The sequence below is a fragment of the Neodiprion virginianus genome, chromosome 6 (genome assembly GCF_021901495.1).
Source record: "Neodiprion virginianus isolate iyNeoVirg1 chromosome 6, iyNeoVirg1.1, whole genome shotgun sequence".
In the NCBI taxonomy this organism is placed as follows: domain Eukaryota; kingdom Metazoa; phylum Arthropoda; class Insecta; order Hymenoptera; family Diprionidae; genus Neodiprion; species Neodiprion virginianus.
Genome location: NC_060882.1, coordinates 4,148,453 through 4,166,434, shown reverse-complemented (window position 1 = coordinate 4,166,434; position 17,982 = coordinate 4,148,453). Strand labels below are relative to the sequence as shown.

At 36.2% G+C, this 17,982-nt stretch overlaps 3 protein-coding genes across 12 annotated transcripts; 1 reads left to right on the top strand and 2 right to left on the bottom strand.

Moving 5' to 3' along the window:
* Positions 1-798: 798 nt before the first annotated feature.
* LOC124306682 (phosphatidylinositol 4-phosphate 3-kinase C2 domain-containing subunit beta) lies at positions 799-16,422 on the top strand. 2 transcript variants are annotated; one of them, XM_046767564.1, is made up of 25 exons: positions 799-982; positions 2,445-2,701; positions 2,816-3,031; positions 3,248-3,494; positions 3,728-3,989; positions 4,070-4,290; positions 4,398-4,506; positions 4,601-4,762; positions 4,860-5,089; positions 5,153-5,252; positions 5,416-5,835; positions 5,919-6,120; positions 6,195-6,368; positions 6,533-6,793; positions 6,875-7,063; positions 7,172-7,397; positions 7,636-7,785; positions 7,849-8,097; positions 8,225-8,661; positions 8,741-8,897; positions 10,122-10,357; positions 10,437-10,637; positions 13,558-13,754; positions 13,981-14,228; positions 14,327-16,422. In XM_046767564.1, exons 2-25 carry the CDS (start codon positions 2,445-2,447, stop codon positions 14,498-14,500), a joined length of 5,325 nt encoding a protein of 1,774 aa, XP_046623520.1. In that variant the 5' UTR covers positions 799-982; the 3' UTR covers positions 14,501-16,422. The 2 variants fall into 2 exon arrangements, with proteins under 2 accessions (XP_046623520.1, XP_046623518.1); XM_046767562.1 differs by having other exon boundaries at positions 7,172-7,403.
* Positions 10,653-13,495, bottom strand: LOC124306685 (uncharacterized). 9 transcript variants are annotated; one of them, XM_046767576.1, is made up of 3 exons: positions 12,960-13,091; positions 11,365-11,962; positions 10,653-11,111 (listed from the first exon to the last, which is right to left on the bottom strand). In XM_046767576.1, exons 2-3 carry the CDS (start codon positions 11,858-11,860, stop codon positions 11,089-11,091), a joined length of 519 nt encoding a protein of 172 aa, XP_046623532.1. In that variant the 5' UTR covers positions 11,861-11,962; positions 12,960-13,091; the 3' UTR covers positions 10,653-11,088. The 9 variants fall into 9 exon arrangements, with proteins under 9 accessions (XP_046623532.1, XP_046623528.1, XP_046623523.1 ...); XM_046767572.1 differs by lacking the exon at positions 12,960-13,091 and adding an exon at positions 13,390-13,495 and having other exon boundaries at positions 10,655-11,962; XM_046767567.1 differs by having other exon boundaries at positions 10,655-11,962.
* Positions 16,320-17,974, bottom strand: LOC124306684 (40S ribosomal protein S2). The gene is made up of 3 exons (XM_046767566.1): positions 17,837-17,974; positions 17,007-17,373; positions 16,320-16,815 (listed from the first exon to the last, which is right to left on the bottom strand). Exons 2-3 carry the CDS (start codon positions 17,370-17,372, stop codon positions 16,321-16,323), a joined length of 861 nt encoding a protein of 286 aa, XP_046623522.1. The 5' UTR covers position 17,373; positions 17,837-17,974; the 3' UTR covers position 16,320.
* Positions 17,975-17,982: the final 8 nt, after the last annotated feature.

Genomic DNA, 17,982 nt, shown 5'->3' with positions numbered 1-17,982 from the left:
ACGCGAGTAAAACGCCCCTCACATGATTATAAAAAAAACCAGCAGCAACCGTCGCGATTATTATGTCTTCGGCTACTGCGAATTCAAACTTATAAACGTGTCTGAATTCATGGGTTTGGTATTCAACAATAAGCCATTGGCGTAGCGATAAATGTTCACATCCGCTCCTACGCAATACCCTAAATGGCACATTCCACCATAATAATCAGCAATGCCAAATAAATTTCCTCCATAAATTTCTGTCTGCAACAACTTCCGTCGTTGGTCAAGTCTTCTGCAGAATTAAAGGCGATACTGAAAAACAAACATATTTCGGTGGTAATACTGATGAAATGCCGGAATTATGGAGATCCCAGTCTCGAGGGAATACCTAGAAGGATGTCTTCACCCGCCATTTTTTGAGAACTAAAAAATACCTCCATGTTCAAAACATATCTTTACGCTTAAGAAATACCCTTGCGGCGTTATAGTCCTCAGAAAATGGCGCATGAGACATGCTTTATTGTTAGACGGCTTTTTAACGACTGTAAATTTTTTGCTACCTGGGTAATAATCAATGCGATTTTAACGTATCGGCGCAAGGAGAATACAAAAAAAACGTGCGATCGTAAATTTTTACGACATTATAAATAGGGTTTGAGAGGTGTCGTAAACTGGGATACTTCAAATTCAAATTTTCGATTACGATTGCAGTGCGATCGAGAGAGCGATAGGAAAAAGGAAAGAGCGAGCTACCGACGTGAAGTTGGCAAACAATCCGCAGCAGACTTCGTGGCTCTGAACGGCAGTAGTAGATTTATCGCGTACGGTAATAGAAGTTTGTACGTTGCTCCGCAGTTGGTTCGGCTCTGCTGAACTGTAAATTAGAAATGTCACGTCGTCTGTGAACTATAACGGTGCCGATAGCCGTAGCATCTTGATGAAATATTTGTCAATTATTTTATGAGTACCGCATAACTAGGACGCTTATTATAATGCCAGTGTGAGTTTAATCGTGACAGTACTATTCGGGTGATAACGCGTGTGCATGTCTGTGTGTGTTTTTTTTTTCTAATTGTTATTCTCCTAATAACCAACTGACAGGACTTTTCAAACGGTTAACTTTCAACCCATCCGACCTCGCGATTCTTATCGCGGTTTCCGTGCACATTTTATACTCCTTATTCTTATTCTTGTTCTTTTCACGCTTCCGCACAGATCTCGTAGTAACAATATTTCACGCTACCTGTCAATTGCTGATGCATCACTGTCGTACCTTTTTTTTTTATGATTTCGGCTTATAGGTTAGATTTAGACTTCATTTCTTTATGAACATTCTTCGCGTCTGTATCTGGTGACGTTCTATTTTTACATTGTTGTGACATCACTTGTCAATTTTGTGTAAAGAAATTTTCGCCTTATTTTTTTGCGAAAGATACTCGAACATCTTTTACAAACGTGTTGCTATATTTTATCTGTTCATTTATTTTTCTCACCTAAGCCTTTCGATGATGAAAGTTTTTGATCGTACGAATTTAACCATAGAATAATTATCGTCTACTATAGTTTAAAAAATTTATCATTCTTCAGATTCAACTAGTAATGAAAGAATTGATTCAGTTCAACATCGCACGCTTCGAAGTCAGGGTGACTTTGACACTGTATAATATTTACAGTTGTTTTCATTCATCCACCCAAGAACTTGTGACTAATTATCGGAACAGCGTATGAATCCTAAAACTGACTCAAAATTCTCCCGACAATAGCAAACCGTATTAACATGACAAAGCCGAGTCAGTTTAATCGATATTGTCGAAGTAAAGTAACTGTAAATATTACGTATAATTTAAAACCATATTTTTTTTTTCAAAACAAAAAAAGACAGATCCTGTTTTCTGAAAGTTTCTCTATTGTTGTTGCGATGTGTGTTATACATATTATTAAGTCCGCTTGTTCAGCAAAGTGCAGATATTTGTCGAGGCTGAAGAAATTGAAAAATACATTTCCGGCAACATGCTAAGCAAAGCCAAGTGATACCACAACAAATGCATACTTTTAAATGTCGGTTCTGTGCTCTTGAACTGACAATATTATGTGTCAGTGAGCCTCATAGCACATTCAATTTGACAATAGTCATTGATCGATGTAACAATCGTAAACATAGTTTGAGATTACTTTGTATAGAAAAATACTAGAGGACCGATTATATTCGTTTCTTACAAGTAACTAATTGGCATTTCAAAGAATTCCTTGTCTGGGTCAAAAAGAAATGTGAGAGCTATCTGTCTAACAGGAATTTTAAACAACTCGAAGCAATGATGAGTTGCCCATCAAATGTCAGTTATCAAAAATATCGTTATCTCTAGCATGGTCCGTTAACTTAGCTGTGAATAGATGTATTTCCAAGCACGAAAAAAACTATAAGAAAAAAGGTTTTATTTAAACACGATCTTATTGATCCACAGATGTCGAACTACAGTGGGAACACGCATACTCGAAGGCAACCGGTGATAGACTATGATCAACAATTTCAAGAAGATCTTGAAAGGGCACAAGCCCTAAGCCTGGAAAGTCTGGCCTTGGAAAAATTCAAACTACAAAAAGAACAGCTCGAGTATACTGGCCATGTTCGACGACCGTATACTTCGCCACACAGCAACGACAACAGTAGCAACGACGATAGCAACACAGTCGAGGTTGACGGAGCGCCGATCAGCGATCGGTAAACAATCCAAACATTTTCATATCTTGAGAGTGATGGAAACAAGTGCAGCTCCATATAGAAGCTTGAGAAATTATATTTAGTCAAAAAGTTTATTTCCATATTTATCCACAGGCTTCATTTACGGAGTCGACCTAGACCAGGATCGTTCAATACTGGCCAACCAAGAACTACGGCGATAATCGCACCTCCACCCCCCGTTCCGTATAGAAGAAATTCATCAACACCGGGCACTTCAAATAGGGGAGCTGCTCCCGATTTAATTAATTTTACAAGCCCTGTTAAACAAGATGGCCTAACTTCGTACTGTACACCACCACCCCCGCCGCCGTAAGCTTTCCATTAATTATTTATACAGCATTGCAAAAAAACTTTCGATTATTAATCATCAGCTGTTTTGATACCCGGCATACCCCAGAATATGAATGACAAGCTCTACAGGCAATACAATAGATACTAATGTGATCCTGTGAATTACATTCTTATCTGCATTTCTCAATCTATTATTTAGAACTTCTCTGACCAAGGCGGCCATTTGTTTTACAGAAAAGCGCCTGTCGAGCCAAAATGGGAAAACCATCCCTCTTTATTGAGAAGAGCTCCAAAAGTCTCGCGCAGCAGTAGCTCTGCGAGTACTTTTAATCCTAGGGATTTGAGATATCACTCACCGTCACCAGGACCAAGCACATCGACTGTTCCGTGCACACCTAGTACACCTAGCACTCCGGGCATCAGCCCTGTAATGTCCAGGGCAAGCAGTGTTAGTAGTAATACACATGATAGCATTCCACAGGTGAATAATAAAAATCGTTTTCATAACACTTTCGTTTGTAGCATACTTTCATACGCTCTGTCTTATTTTAATTACTGTCATTTGTAAAACATACGGCTAAAGTTTTTCCTTGTCTACATTTATCCAGTGTTCTTTTTCAAAAGACACAGCATCAGTTTGACTTTATTGCTACTCTTGCTTTGCAATTTCAGTTGATGACAGTCGTGTTGACATTGCTTTTAAAAACATTGTAGATTCCACCTCTACCAGCAAACTATCGGACTTGCACAAGTCCGTCGGTGTTTGGAGTATCTTCCCCCAATTACAGTGTAGATAACAGGCAGCTAGATGTTCTGAAAGTAATAGAGAAAAAACTCAACAGTAATCTGATAGATCTGACCGTATTTGAACAAAACGAAGACAAAACTAATGTAAGAGTCAGCGTTCTTGAAGCATTTGACCCCTTGCTTATAAAGACTGAAGTGAACGATGAGGCCACATTGGCAGCTAGGGATGGTGAGTAAACCTTTCGTGAAAAGACACTTCTATACATGTTGCAATAAATAAATAATGCTTTTCTGTGATTTTCAAAACAGATACAGATTCGCAGCTCAGCGGATCTGTGTACGACCCATTTGACCCTTTTGACTATATGTACAGCACGAATGAAAGTGTTAATTCCGACCCAGTTTACGCTGCTGTTGAAAAATCGGCAAAGTCACCTGCCGTATCACCAGCAGCTCCTCCACCTCTGCCACCTAGAAATTCATCGGCTTGGAACACTATTGAAAGGAGACGAACGTCGCTGGATCGTCGTGTTCGTATATTTTAATAAACTATTCCTGTCGTTTCCAAAAAGGCATTTTTTCCAATTAGATGGATTGGAATTTCTATAACCTGCCTTCTCTTTCTCTTTGTTCACAGCAAAAAAGGAACACTCGTCTTTACGAGAATATTACCGTAGTTAAAGCAAGAGCATCCTTGCATGACTGTGACCTGAAAGCTTTTCACAAGATGATTAAATCTGTGAGAGGTAGGCCAAACTCGATAAGCATAAAACCATTCATCCTTCCCAAATTTACATAAAAATTTTTGGATCGTTACTATCAATTGTATTGTTATTTTAGGCGAATTTCCGTTCAATAATCCAAGTACAAATGTTGGGCATGTAGTAAGTCCGATGATGGAGAACTTATATCCAGATGGAACAAGCATAAAAATAGTTGTATACCCACAACTCACTACTAGCACTGAAGATCCTGTTCAGCCTATCACTTTCACATGCGATGGTAAACTTTCGGAGGATTATACTTGTCTTTGTAGAACTTTTGTGGTAGAATTATATCATAGGAATAAGGTTTCGTCTGAATTTTGTATTCTTTTCAGTCAATTGTTGTGTGGAACATGTCATACTCAATGTAGCATGCACGTTGGATGACGAAGATACAGTTAATGTAGATAAGTACTGTCTGAGAGTTCTTGGATTGGCTGAATATCTTGTTCCAAATACAACCTTAGCACAATATGAATATGTACATCAATGTATCAAATTGGAAAAAGATATTGAATTGGCGATCTTGACAAGAAAACAAATGAAACGATCACTTGCCAGAACAGTAAGTAAATATTATCATATTTCATTCGCTTCACAATGTCTTGACGTAACATTTTTTTTGAAGCTTCAAGACGATAACCGAGATCAGTGCTTACGATTAGAGGAAATTTTACCCAATGAACCTGTGCAAACGATATGCTATGACACCTTAATTATATTGTTAGGTGAGTACAAAAATTTCGACACTTTTGAATGTACACGGCATCTGCTATCTCGTCCAATTTATATACCTAATTTAGATCTGTGATAATAAAACGTGAAATGAATTGAAAAAATTTTTGTAACATGTCAACATAAATCGTATATTTTTAAAACATTACGCTGTAGAAACTGTCGAGAAAGAAATGGAGCGTGTGGAGACAACAGCATTGCAAATGGCAACAACAAATCATACTTCTAGTCTCTTTCCACAATTTAAACCACGCGGTGTTGTACAGGCCATAAAGGCAGTCTGTGCGCTAATGGGAAATGTCGAAACTGTTGAAATAACAGAAGCTATCGACAATTTTGTGCATGCCTTCTGTCAGTTCTTGCCCTCAGCCCAAACGGCTAATAATGAGTGCAAAAAACCGGATGCATTGCACGAAGAAGGCGATTACTCTCCTGTAGCTATAAAAACAAAATTTCCAGAAGTGATAGCGACAAATTGTCATAAAATACGAGATGCTATCCAAGACCTAGTTGAAACTTATTGCCATGCATTCAGAGTTGATTTTCAATTGAATACTAGAGGAGAATATCCAACCAGTGAGTAGTATTTTTTCGTTTCTGCCATCAGGTATACTTGTCCTAACTGTAACAATCTTTAACGACATTTATTATTTCTTCAGATACTTTAGTTTCATCAGAAGTTATAGATACAGTTCTCGTCAGAGTAGGAGCTCTTCATAGATTACCAGCCACTTGGAAACACGACGACTACATCATAGCTGCCCAAATATTTCATGGGACTCGACCCGTAGGTCATCCAGTTGTTTCCGAACCCATGACACTCGGTTCAAGTTTTTATCAGCGAGTTTTATTCAATGCGTGGTAAAATATATTTCACATATCAAGTATAAGACTTATAAAAAGATTTTATCATACAATCCTAACGAATATTTTAGGCTGGAATTCCAAGGGATAAGCGTATGTCAAGTACCAAGAGAAGCGCGGCTGGTTCTCGTACTCTATGGTCGAACCATGCAGCCCACAGAGCACGAGTCTAATTCTTCAGCCGAAGGTTCGATGCACAAAGAAGAACTTGGGTGGGGTGCACTTCAGTTTTTTGATTACGATGGGTGAGCATTTTCATTGATCAATTCATAGCTTACATGATTTATGATATTTAAGGAAAAACATTTGAAAAACATTTGATGAATTGTTCTTTCTGGTTTGATCTGAATTGAGTGAAAATCCGTTCTTTAAAATTTCTATCCTGTATTTGTTTGTATTACGTGTACAGAGTCATGTCCCAAGGCAGTTATTTCCTTACGTTGTGGCCACCCAATGCGGATAAGAGATTAGGGCCGGCTCCTGCCCCTGGAATTCATCCGTATGGAAATGTGCAACCACTAATTGGATTGGAACTGCCCGATTATGGTGGAAGAGTCTTGTTCCCCACTGAACTTAGAGATTACGATATTAAATCTCTAGACTTCAATTCGTTAGATCACAACACGCAAGAAATTCTCGTAGACATAACTCAACAGGATACGTTTTTCAGGTATAGCTCATCTACTGCTTTATAAAACCCTTTACCACATACCATGCATCCGTTTCTATAAAAATAAACTTCATATCGCAGACCGCCTCTGGAAGAGAGAGAAATTTTATGGGAGAAGAGACATTATTTGCATGACAGACCTGAAGCATTACCTAAAGTGTTGCTAGCAGCACACAGCTGGGATTGGGCTTGCCTGCCAGATTTACACGCATCGTTGCGTATCTGGAATCCACTGCCACCTGTGCAGGCATTACAGCTGCTCCTACCATGGTGCGTCATTTCAATTTGATCTCACAATCTATGTTATACTTGAGTTGGTACCATCTAGCAACATATTTCTAGCTCATGTCTATCTATAATGAATGTTTGTCTTTCCAGTTTTCCTGACATGAAGGTTCGAGAAATGGCTGTAAGCTGGATCAGAGATCTTACTAGCGATGAGCTGATAGATTATTTACCTCAGTTATTACAAGCTCTGAAACACGAGACCTATGAAGCATCTCCTCTCGCTCGTTTTTTACTCGAGCGCTCGCTTCTATCTCCTAGAGTCGCACACCACATTTACTGGCTGTTGAATCAATCACTGCCGGGACAGAGTCCCCAGGTACAGGTTGGATCATCCTTTCATTAAAATACCGAACAATGATGTAGTGCATGCTGACCTATTCTATCATTCACTTAGCCATTCATTTTGCAAACGCTATTTAAAATTTCCTGAATCATTCATTCAAGATTTTTCAATTATCGTACTCAAAATCCGCTATGCTTATCCGAGCTCAACCGTCTCCCACATCTGAAAAATCTGTGACGTGAAAATAACAATTCGTTTAAAAAAATTTTAGAATTCTTCTGATGCACAAACAGGAGATGACGGCAACAGTATCAGTGCCTCTAGGTACCATAGAAGACTGCAATTGATGCTGCGTGCCTTACTTGCCGTGGTTGGGGATGCATTAAGAAATAGTTTTCTTACACAACAGTGTCTAGTCAAGGTACGGTTCATCATGTTGATTACGTTACTTAAAATACTGTAATCACTGATTGTTATGTTACAGAACCTTCACGAGGTAGCAGAAAATATAAAAACAACGAAAGATTCGTTGAGAATGGAAGCGCTTAAAAATGGTTTACAAAATATAAACAGTCAACTAATGGAAAATGATGGCACATGTCTACCTCTATCTCCAAGCAGAGAAGTATTCGGCATCAACGTCCAAACTTGTTCCTATTTCCCATCATTTACCTTGCCCCTTAAGATCAGCTTTATTAGTACAGATAACGCCATCATTCCTGCCATCTTCAAGGTATATTCATTTGGTGCATATTTTTAAACTGAAAACTGCTTTTAAAGAAACCTAATTTTTACATAGAAATCAGATTTCTCTCCAAAACTCTTATAGGCTATATGAAATAATCAAACGAATAATTTAGGTTGGCGATGATTTGCAACAAGATATGTTGACCCTTCAAATGGTTCGTATCATGGATAAACTTTGGCTGAAAGGAGGTCTTGACTTGAAAATGGTGACTTTCGCTTGCGTTCCTACTGGCTACAAGCGTGGCATGATTGAAATGGTTACTAACGCAGAAACTCTGCGAAAAATTCAAGTCGAGTTTGGTTTGACTGGCTCGTTTAAAGACCGACCTATTGCAGAATGGTTAGCGAAACACAACCCGTCTGAATTAGAATATGAAAGAGCAGTGACCAATTTCACTGCTTCTTGTGCTGGATATAGTGTAGCAACTTACATTCTCGGTATTTGTGATAGACACAACGATAATATAATGCTCAAGACATCGGGGCATCTTTTTCACATTGATTTCGGCAAGTTTTTGGGAGATGCCCAGATGTTTGGAAATTTTAAGAGGTATAAAATTCTGAGCCTACTTTTTGTAAACTAGGATATAAACTTGCTCCAATTTCTCACTGTACGTTCTATTTTTCAGAGATCGGACACCGTTTGTGTTAACATCTGACATGGCATACGTTATAAATGGTGGCGACAAACCTTCAGCCAAATTCCATCATTTCGTAGATTTATGTTGCCAGGCATTTAATATTGTACGAAAACATAGTAACTTGATTCTCCATCTATTCGGACTGGTATGTATCCCTTTTGACAATTTTGAAGCTTATTAACTTTCATCACAACAAAGAAAGAAGAACGATCTGAGAGAATTAATGTATCTGACAAACTTCTTTTTGCAATTAACTTAGAGATCATAATAATTGTGGCAATTACGCATAATTTAATTACTATTGCATATTTTCAAATTTCGACCTTTTAATGATACCAGTTAACTGTTGCTGAAGTCGAACCTTAAGATAAGCTTATCTATTTTGCTTACAAAAACAGGATGTGTTATGATATAATTTATTCCCACTTTCAAGAGAGACAAAGAGAACAAAAATGTGACGCAAACATTTCAGTTTCTCTCAATTCTTCCATATGCTGCAGTCTATAATATTTAAAATCTCGTTAAAGCCATTGTTTTCAGGCGTATTATCAGTCGCAAATTTAATGCGTATAATTTGTCGACATACGTGCTTCCTGATATAAATAAATACCACAACTCGCCACAGAGTTGATGTGTACATATAATGTGAAGTCTTATCCACTTTAGTGTTATCAAACTTCAAACCACAATCACGTACAACTTGCACGCTACAATACGACTTGGTGCTCGGAATATTTCACATTATTCTAAGAGAACCTTGGTGAAGCACGATGTGATGTGCTATAATAAAATATCATTTGTGACAGGCGAATAACCATATTACCTACTGATGGATGTAAATCTTGCAATTAACAATCCAAGTCTACGAATCCTTGAATTCTATATCAATACGTATTTTGAATTTGAACGGAAATATGGATACATAAAAAGTGCTATGTTGAATGTTGAATGATTTTGTTTTGATAATTATATGACTTGAAAACTAAATTCACGAACTTGACAACAATTGAACATAATTTATTGACAATATGAGTTTACTTATATAAATTAAGAGAATAGAAGTTCATCGAAGTGCAAAACATAGAAGTGGTTCGAATGCTAAATTTCATGAGTGCAGGAGAGAATAAAAATAGAATAACCTTTGGGACACGCGATATAATACTTTGCTGTTTCGATATACTTTCATAAATTAATTACTCGACAAACCGTGCTTTTGTATCTAAATATAATTGAAATGGAGAACTTGACACATGAGAAACAATTAAGAACTGATTCCACCATGACAAAATTAATCCACGATAAGCTGAGCGAGATTGAAATAGAAAAGGATCTTGATAAGTCGAAAATGAATGTATACACTAATCCTCAGATGGCCTCTTCTGGAATTCCTGGAGTTACAATGGATGCTGTGAACTATGTCCAGAAAGCCTTACTCCCTGGTCAAACAAACCCAGAAGCTGCTGCAACTTTTGCTCGCATGATTGAAAGCTCGCTCAAAAATTGGTTTACGCAATTCAATTTTTTCCTTCATAATCTTGCACAGCTTAGATTTTCTGGAGAGCAAAACGATGGCGAGCTACTATCGTTTATTCCACGTACATATACGTAAGTATTCGATTATGTAATCGCAGTTCTGGTGCTTTATTCACATTGACTAAATTTTATGAAATTTTCCCATTTATAGCATGCAGCAAGAAGGCCAACTGACAAGCGTTCAAGTTTACGGATACCAAAAACGTTATGATCCAGAAAAGTACTATATGTATATATTAAGAATAGAAAGAAAAAATCACGCTGATCCTACATATCTGTTTCGATCTTACAAGGAGTTCTGTGAATTTTATCAGAAGCTGTGCATTCACTTCCCTCTTGCTAAAGTTGCCAGGTAAGACTGCAAATATTAACTTATTCGTTTATTCAACACATACTCTTTATTCATAAGGAATATATGTTAGCATCATTGAAGGAAAAAAGATTTTTTCGTTAAGTCACCATGCCATTATTGACAACAATTACTATATAATATAGTAATCACTAGTCTACAATGGTTTCAAAAGCTTCTGTGAGCATAATATAATGATAATTATTTAACTTGTGTCATACACTTATCACATTTCTAATAAAACATCATTAATTATAATTTTATCAAGTAAACAAAACCATCATATATAGTTACACTCGAAATATTAGTAATATGCTATCCATGTGTTCTCTCTTTCTTTGCAACTTACTTACCATGGAATAGAAACAACTTAATATTCTATGAAATACATATATAGGTCATGTGTTGGTAAATCACCAATTCCTTCGTCGAGCAATAAAATCATCACCCGTCTTCATTCTGCACCCCGTATTTGAACTATGCAGAGTAAATCAGAAACTTTTATTAATTTTCTCTACAAGTGGTCTGTAGGTATCAACCGTGAAGAAAAAAATGTTTTTAATGAAATTTGTAACTATAGACTATATTACGTTGAAGATAGATTGTTTTATAAGTATATAAGTATAGCTAAACTAAACGTCGACATCACTGGTGTGCGATGATTTTTTTTCATTTGTAAATGTAACACCTTCTGAATTACCACTCCTTAAAATATCACCACTGCTCTTACTCAATTTTCTTTTCGGGACTGGTGCTTTAACTTTTTTCCTTTTGTATTCAGCCTTGTGCATTTTTTGTGCAGGTCTAGGCGTAACGTTTCCGATATTCTGATTATAATCCTCTTCAAACGTCTCTTTTTTCAAGAGAGCGGTATTTCTTATTCCTAAACCGCTGTACATTTCTCGTCCCGACTGTGTTACGTCGGACGTTTTCTTTGAAGATTTACTTGAATTGTCACTGCTGTTCAGTTCGACTGCTTCTGAAATATTATCTGTGCCTGTTACTTCAGCCATTGGATTATTTAATTTCAATGCAGGCAAAGAAACTGGCCTAGTGATGGATGTTTTATCAATATTGGTTTGACCGTTAGTCGAAGTTGTGTAATTATTATTTGATTGAAAATCAGGCATGTCAAATGACGTTGTCCTGTAGGAACCCGCTGCCGCAGAAGAGTATTCAGGCATTCTACTTATCGTGATGCGAGCCTTGAACCATTTGAAGCCCATTTTGTTCGAACCGCTGCAACACCTTCTTCAATGTTGAAACACTTCACTAGTTAAACTTCCTTCGATTTTACAACCACAAGCTGCTTGATTGCATGGGAATGCCTAGAACAAGTTTATAAATCAACTGTCGTTATCACTGTCATGCCACTTTAAGATTTATTGATTCTGAATGATTGTTAGTTTTTATTTAACAGTGGCATTCAATGCGATCGCCAAGAGAAATGAGATAATATAATGTTTAAAAATAGTTAGAATTGACCACAGAAACACTGTTGTATTGAGTAACTGTCGGTTCTAGAAATGTTGTGGTTTTTTAGCCAAACTAATTATAAGTCTAAATAACCAAAAGAGAAATGAAAACAAAGAAATACAGAAAATATGAACATTTGAATATGAACATTTCAACACAAAGGAATGTTTTGAAACGAAATTTTTTTAACTATTTCAATTTTTTATAGAAGTTAAAGCACTTGTATGTATAGGGAGTTTGGCAGTTAGGGCTTGTTCTACATTTCTAAATCAATCAATAACATGGCATTTGTATGAAGCAAATGATTCGTTTGATAACTAACAATTAATACAAGAACCGCAATATTTACTTTTTCAGAAACATTTAGAGTGCAGATTTAACTAACCAAATCAGTATATGATATTAATACGTTACCATTCGTTAAATGATACTATCAATACAACGTACTGCTATCTGCTCATTCTATCAGATAAAACAAATGGTGTTCTGTCATAGTTATCGCAAATGATATGACAGTCAATCACTGTGCATTATTTACTTTAAAATCCACGTACTACAATAAAATGATATTATGGTCTTTTATGAGCACAGTACGAGTTTTGCAGGAAAAACTTGTCCGAATCGCAAATAACTTGCAAATAATCTCGTTGGATTCTTACATATTATTATAAAACGTGATTCACATTTTATCAACGAGCCATTGACATATTTATACCATTCGTCAGACTGTGTCAACTTCCACATACTTATCAGCATAGAACATGTTGAATAAATTCAATCCTATTTCAAAGAATTAACTGCACCTTTCTTGAAAACCACTCACTATATTAGGAAAAAAAATTATTGTACCTGTTCAATACTTTATACCAACTCTATGGCAATTCGTTGAAAAAATGGATACTACTACACGTCACAAAGCATGCTATCATGAGTGTACTGCTAACACTTGTTAGATCGCTTGGGCTTATCTCGTGATTAATTACCAGAATGTTGACCATGCCATACGTAGACCTATCACCTTCCAACTCCCACCACTCAATTTTCCTTTTTTTTTTTCATCGCAAACACACTGTCAGCATTCTCTTTGATTATTCACCATGAAAAACTAGTTTTACTATCATTGCCTATTAAAATAATTTTGTTTATATGATTAATATGACATATCGAATTTCGTACACTGTTAAAAATTGGCGGGGATTTACAAACATTTTACTAAAGACGAATATGATGTATTATTAATTCCTAGCTTATATGTAATATCTTATCAACAAAATCTTACCTTATTCTTTAAAATGATACTGAACTTATTATAAACGATATATTATAAATCGAACTGGAATAATCTTAGCGAGATTTTCTATTTAGCCAACTGTAACTATAATCAGAAATAATTTGAATATCATGACATCATCTGATACCATAAAAATAATTCTTATTGTTTGTACAGCCTTCCAAATGGGATGAGTGTTGGCCGTTCGAATATCAAACAGGTGGCGGATAAGCGTCGAGCAGATATTGAGAAGTTTCTTCAGAGCTTGTTCAAAATGGCCCCTGAAATATCACAAAGTGATTTGGTCTACACATTTTTTCATCCACTTCTTCGAGATCAACAAAATGCTGATATCCATCTACGTAAAGTCAGAGGTACAAATTTCGCAGCTTTGGATCTGTGTTGGTACCGTTTAATAGATATGGCTAATTCAGTTAATAATTATTAATTTTTGATCAATCAGATTGATCAAATTGGCACAAATCAGTAAATGTCTTGTGTTGTGTCATCAGTTATATCTTGTGGCATAGGATATGACTAGTGCCCAGTATGTGTCATTAGTTCAATTTCATTTTACTGATTTTTTTCCGTCTGCTATAGTTGGAAACTGGTGGACAGAAAGAAGAATTCGCGAAAATGGCCAAATGGGTCAAATAAAATTATCTTTACACTATACCCGAGGTGCTCTATGCGTTATGATTCATCATGCTCGTGGTCTACCTAAGGTAGCGAATGCTCAAGAGCCTAATACATACGTCAAGGTTTATCTCAAGCCAGACCCAACAAAAACAACAAAACGTAAAACGAAGGTGGTAAAAAAAAATTGTCACCCATCTTTCATGGAAATGGTAACTCATACTAATTTTATACTGCTTATTACTTTTGTTTGTATTTTAGTCTATCGTTATGAATACTCACTTAATATTTTGTTTCTCTTGATCTACAGTTAGAGTATCGAATGCCAATTGAAGTGATTAAAGATCGAACATTGGAGGCCACTATTTGGAATCACGATACCCTTCAAGAAAATGAATTCCTTGGTGGTATTCGCTTACCACTACAACGACTAAATCTTACTAACGAGACCATCGAATGGTTTTCATTAGGCAGTGTACGATAGTTATTTACAGCGTAGAAACAACATGAACTTGTTTAAGAAAAAATATGAATTCATCGAAGTTTTCATAAAAATTGCAAGGTAAAACGATGGAAGAAAAATGATTGTCTACATAACATTGTAGCTGCCACAGTGAATAATTATTATCTTAAAAGATGGTGAATCGTAGCTTAATGATATCTACTATACATGTGAATTCGTTATACAAATCACAACTTTTAATCAAAACTATTGACCAATTTATTGTAGCTGCAGTATTAATACTGAGTTAAATCACGAGTATTGATGAATTCAATCGTATAATAAGTGTCGGTGAAAATAACAATTTTTCATGCTCGTCTCGTTATATTCGCATTTGATGCAATTTGGTGTATCTATTTACTATTAGTTTTCTTTATTTCCATTCTAATTTTAATTATTCGCCAGAATCAAGTCAGAGATTGATACCCAAAAAAGCTAAGTAATTTGTGAATATAAGTATACTGCACAAATTAAAGAACTATTATAATATTTTCTACTGCAGGGAACTTATTTTACGACTTATTTATTTTCAATTTTTAAACAATACGAAAAATCATTATTGTTAATAATTGTACATAGAAAAATTTACCGCACACTGCCGATTCAAAATACATAAAGGAAATTTTTTATCGATTATCCGTTTTATATGTAATCTTGAGCATGTATGCACACTGAAAGTAAAATTATTTTCGTTGGTATGAACAATTATACTATAAATGTGTAACGTTAATTGATAGAAATATATACATAAAACACTCGAGGAAAAATAAGTTCAACTTTTGTACGGATTAGGAAAGTCGTGTGAATTTCTGAGAATTTCTAGTAGATACATGGGTTTCTTGGTGACATGCATAGGTGTATGCATTTACGTGCACTGTAATCTTCATTTTTAGCAACGATCCCCTGAAATTCTACTAATTTTGACTAGAAAAGCCAAATGATTGTGATGACATCGTGAAGAATGATAGATAGTAAATATATCTTTAAAAAAGAAAAAAAGATGTGTGAACGAGAATTATTACTATTTTATATAAATATTTTCGTGTGCATGTATACAATTTGGAGTATTCCAGTTCAGTACCTAACTAGGTAACTGTCATATTCGCAAAACGATTGTTTGTATTAGATATGTAAGAATGTTATTTTGAATTGTTCTTGTGCTTCTACACGTATCTCATTGTAAATTCTAAGTATAAGCGTGCTCATTAATATGTAACCGGTATTTTTACCGACCGCGTAAACGTTTATACAACCTAATCTAGTTTTAATTACTTTTTCATGAAATCTTGTCATTGTATGCTTGAATATAATGAACCTTAAGCTAATCGTAATCCGACAGAAGGGTGTCATATTTATAGCGATCTGATAATTCTTAGGTATTGTATGTGGCCTTCTGCAACAAATCATGCATAAACTAATATAATAATTAGGAATATAAATGAAATGAATCCCATGGTCAAACATACGTCAATTGAAAAAAACATGTTATTGGAATATATTATTTAATATCACAAAATTATTTACCGTCACTTAGGCTATAGGTTACCAAAACTCTAAATTTAATAAAAATTTCCCGTATTAATTTGAAGAACATTTGTTTTGCAGTAGGTTATCATATTAGCACGAAAATTAACATAACACAGTCAATTGAAATATCTTTTTATACATAGAAGTTTTGAATATATTATGGGAAGAGGATACATACAACAGGAAAAGAATTAAGCAAAACAAGTGGTCATTTTAATTATTCAAGAAGATTTATTACTGTAACAACCAGGTCAGGTTTTTTTTTTTTTTTTTATTTATACAGTTTCAGTGGGACGCGGACCAGTGACTGGACGATGATTCTTGAACAAGTAATCTGCATACTCTTGATACGGAGCCTTTGTGAGGACCATTTCCTTCCACAAATCAGGTGTCAAGTAAGCATACGTCTTAGCAATGGCTGCATAAGTAGCTTTGGCAAAGTTTCCAAGAGTTCCAGTCGATCCTCTGGCTGAGGTGTAGCAATCTTCGATACCAGCCATCTGCAAAAGCTTTTTGGGGACTGGAGCAGAAACTATACCAGTTCCTCTAGGTGCTGGGATTAGTCGCACCTGGACAGAGCCACACTTTCCAGTTACTTTACATGGCACGGTATGTGGCTTTCCGATCTTGTTTCCCCAGTAACCACGACGCACAGGAACAACCGACAATTTGGCCAAAATGATGGCTCCACGAATTGCAGTAGCAACTTCCTTCGAGCACTTCACGCCAAGACCTATGTGACCATTACTATCTCCTATGGCGACGAATGCCTGTAAAACATTACTAAGTAAGAACTGTCATATGTACGATGAATTTTTTTCACTCTGGAGAAAGTGATCATAGCTTTTACTGCACTTTATATAATAAAATTGTACTATTGTACCGGGTAATCAACTATATACAGTTTATAGCACGTGCCAACTTGTTTAATCGTTACATTACTTATTAAAGATTGCTTTACCTTGAAACGAGTACGTTGACCAGCCCTAGTCTGTTTCTGTACAGGCATGATTTTTAAGACTTCATCTTTCAGAGACGGCCCAATGAAGAAATCGATGATTTCAAATTCTTTGATGGGTAGAGAAAAGAGATAGATCTCTTCCAGAGTACGAATCTTCCCATCTCTTACTAATCGTCCCAATTTAGTAACTGGGATCCATTCCTTGGCATCTTCTTTGCCACGGCCACGACCACGGCCTCTACCTCTACCACCACGGCCTCTTCCTCTTGGACCTCCTCGGTCACCCCCAGCTCCACGAGAGCCAAATCCCCCACGAAAACCGCCACGTGCTGGTGCTGCGGCTGCGGCTGGAGCTGCGTCCGCCATACTGAAATAGAGTAATGTTGACTTTAGCTCACTAGATAGTGACAAATGTATTTCTGATTTCCTAAAAAATTATAGACATATTGATTTTCATGCTACACGGCAGTTCGAAAATGGTGTATACAAGTTAGTGAAGTGATTACGCCTCTCGCCTTTCAAAGAATTGGAAGTTGATCGTGAATTAAGAGAAACGAAATTTCGCAGACGTGATTCGTTTAAAACAGAATTCAAGTTGCTTTCAGTAAAAGGGAAGATTGGAACTCTTGACAACGAATCGGCTCCATTAGAACACGTGGCGTACGTATGCGATTATAAATTGAATGAAATATGAAAAACTTCAAAGCAAAACCAGTCAGGCTGATTATAATCATAATAAGAAACATCAGTATATTCTTAATTTCACGATTCTCGCAGTTTTTGGTACGTTATGACGCGTAAATTCAACAAATATCAGCAGCGTTACTTACTTTCGATTCCTTTGATAAACACGGTCACCAAAAGAAAGAACTTCCTGTTCCACCGGATCTACTGACGGCGCTAGAATCGTCCCAACGCTCCATAGTCGTTGCCTTAGCCGGCGGTAGATGGAAACAATGCTGCCATAAGCTCACAT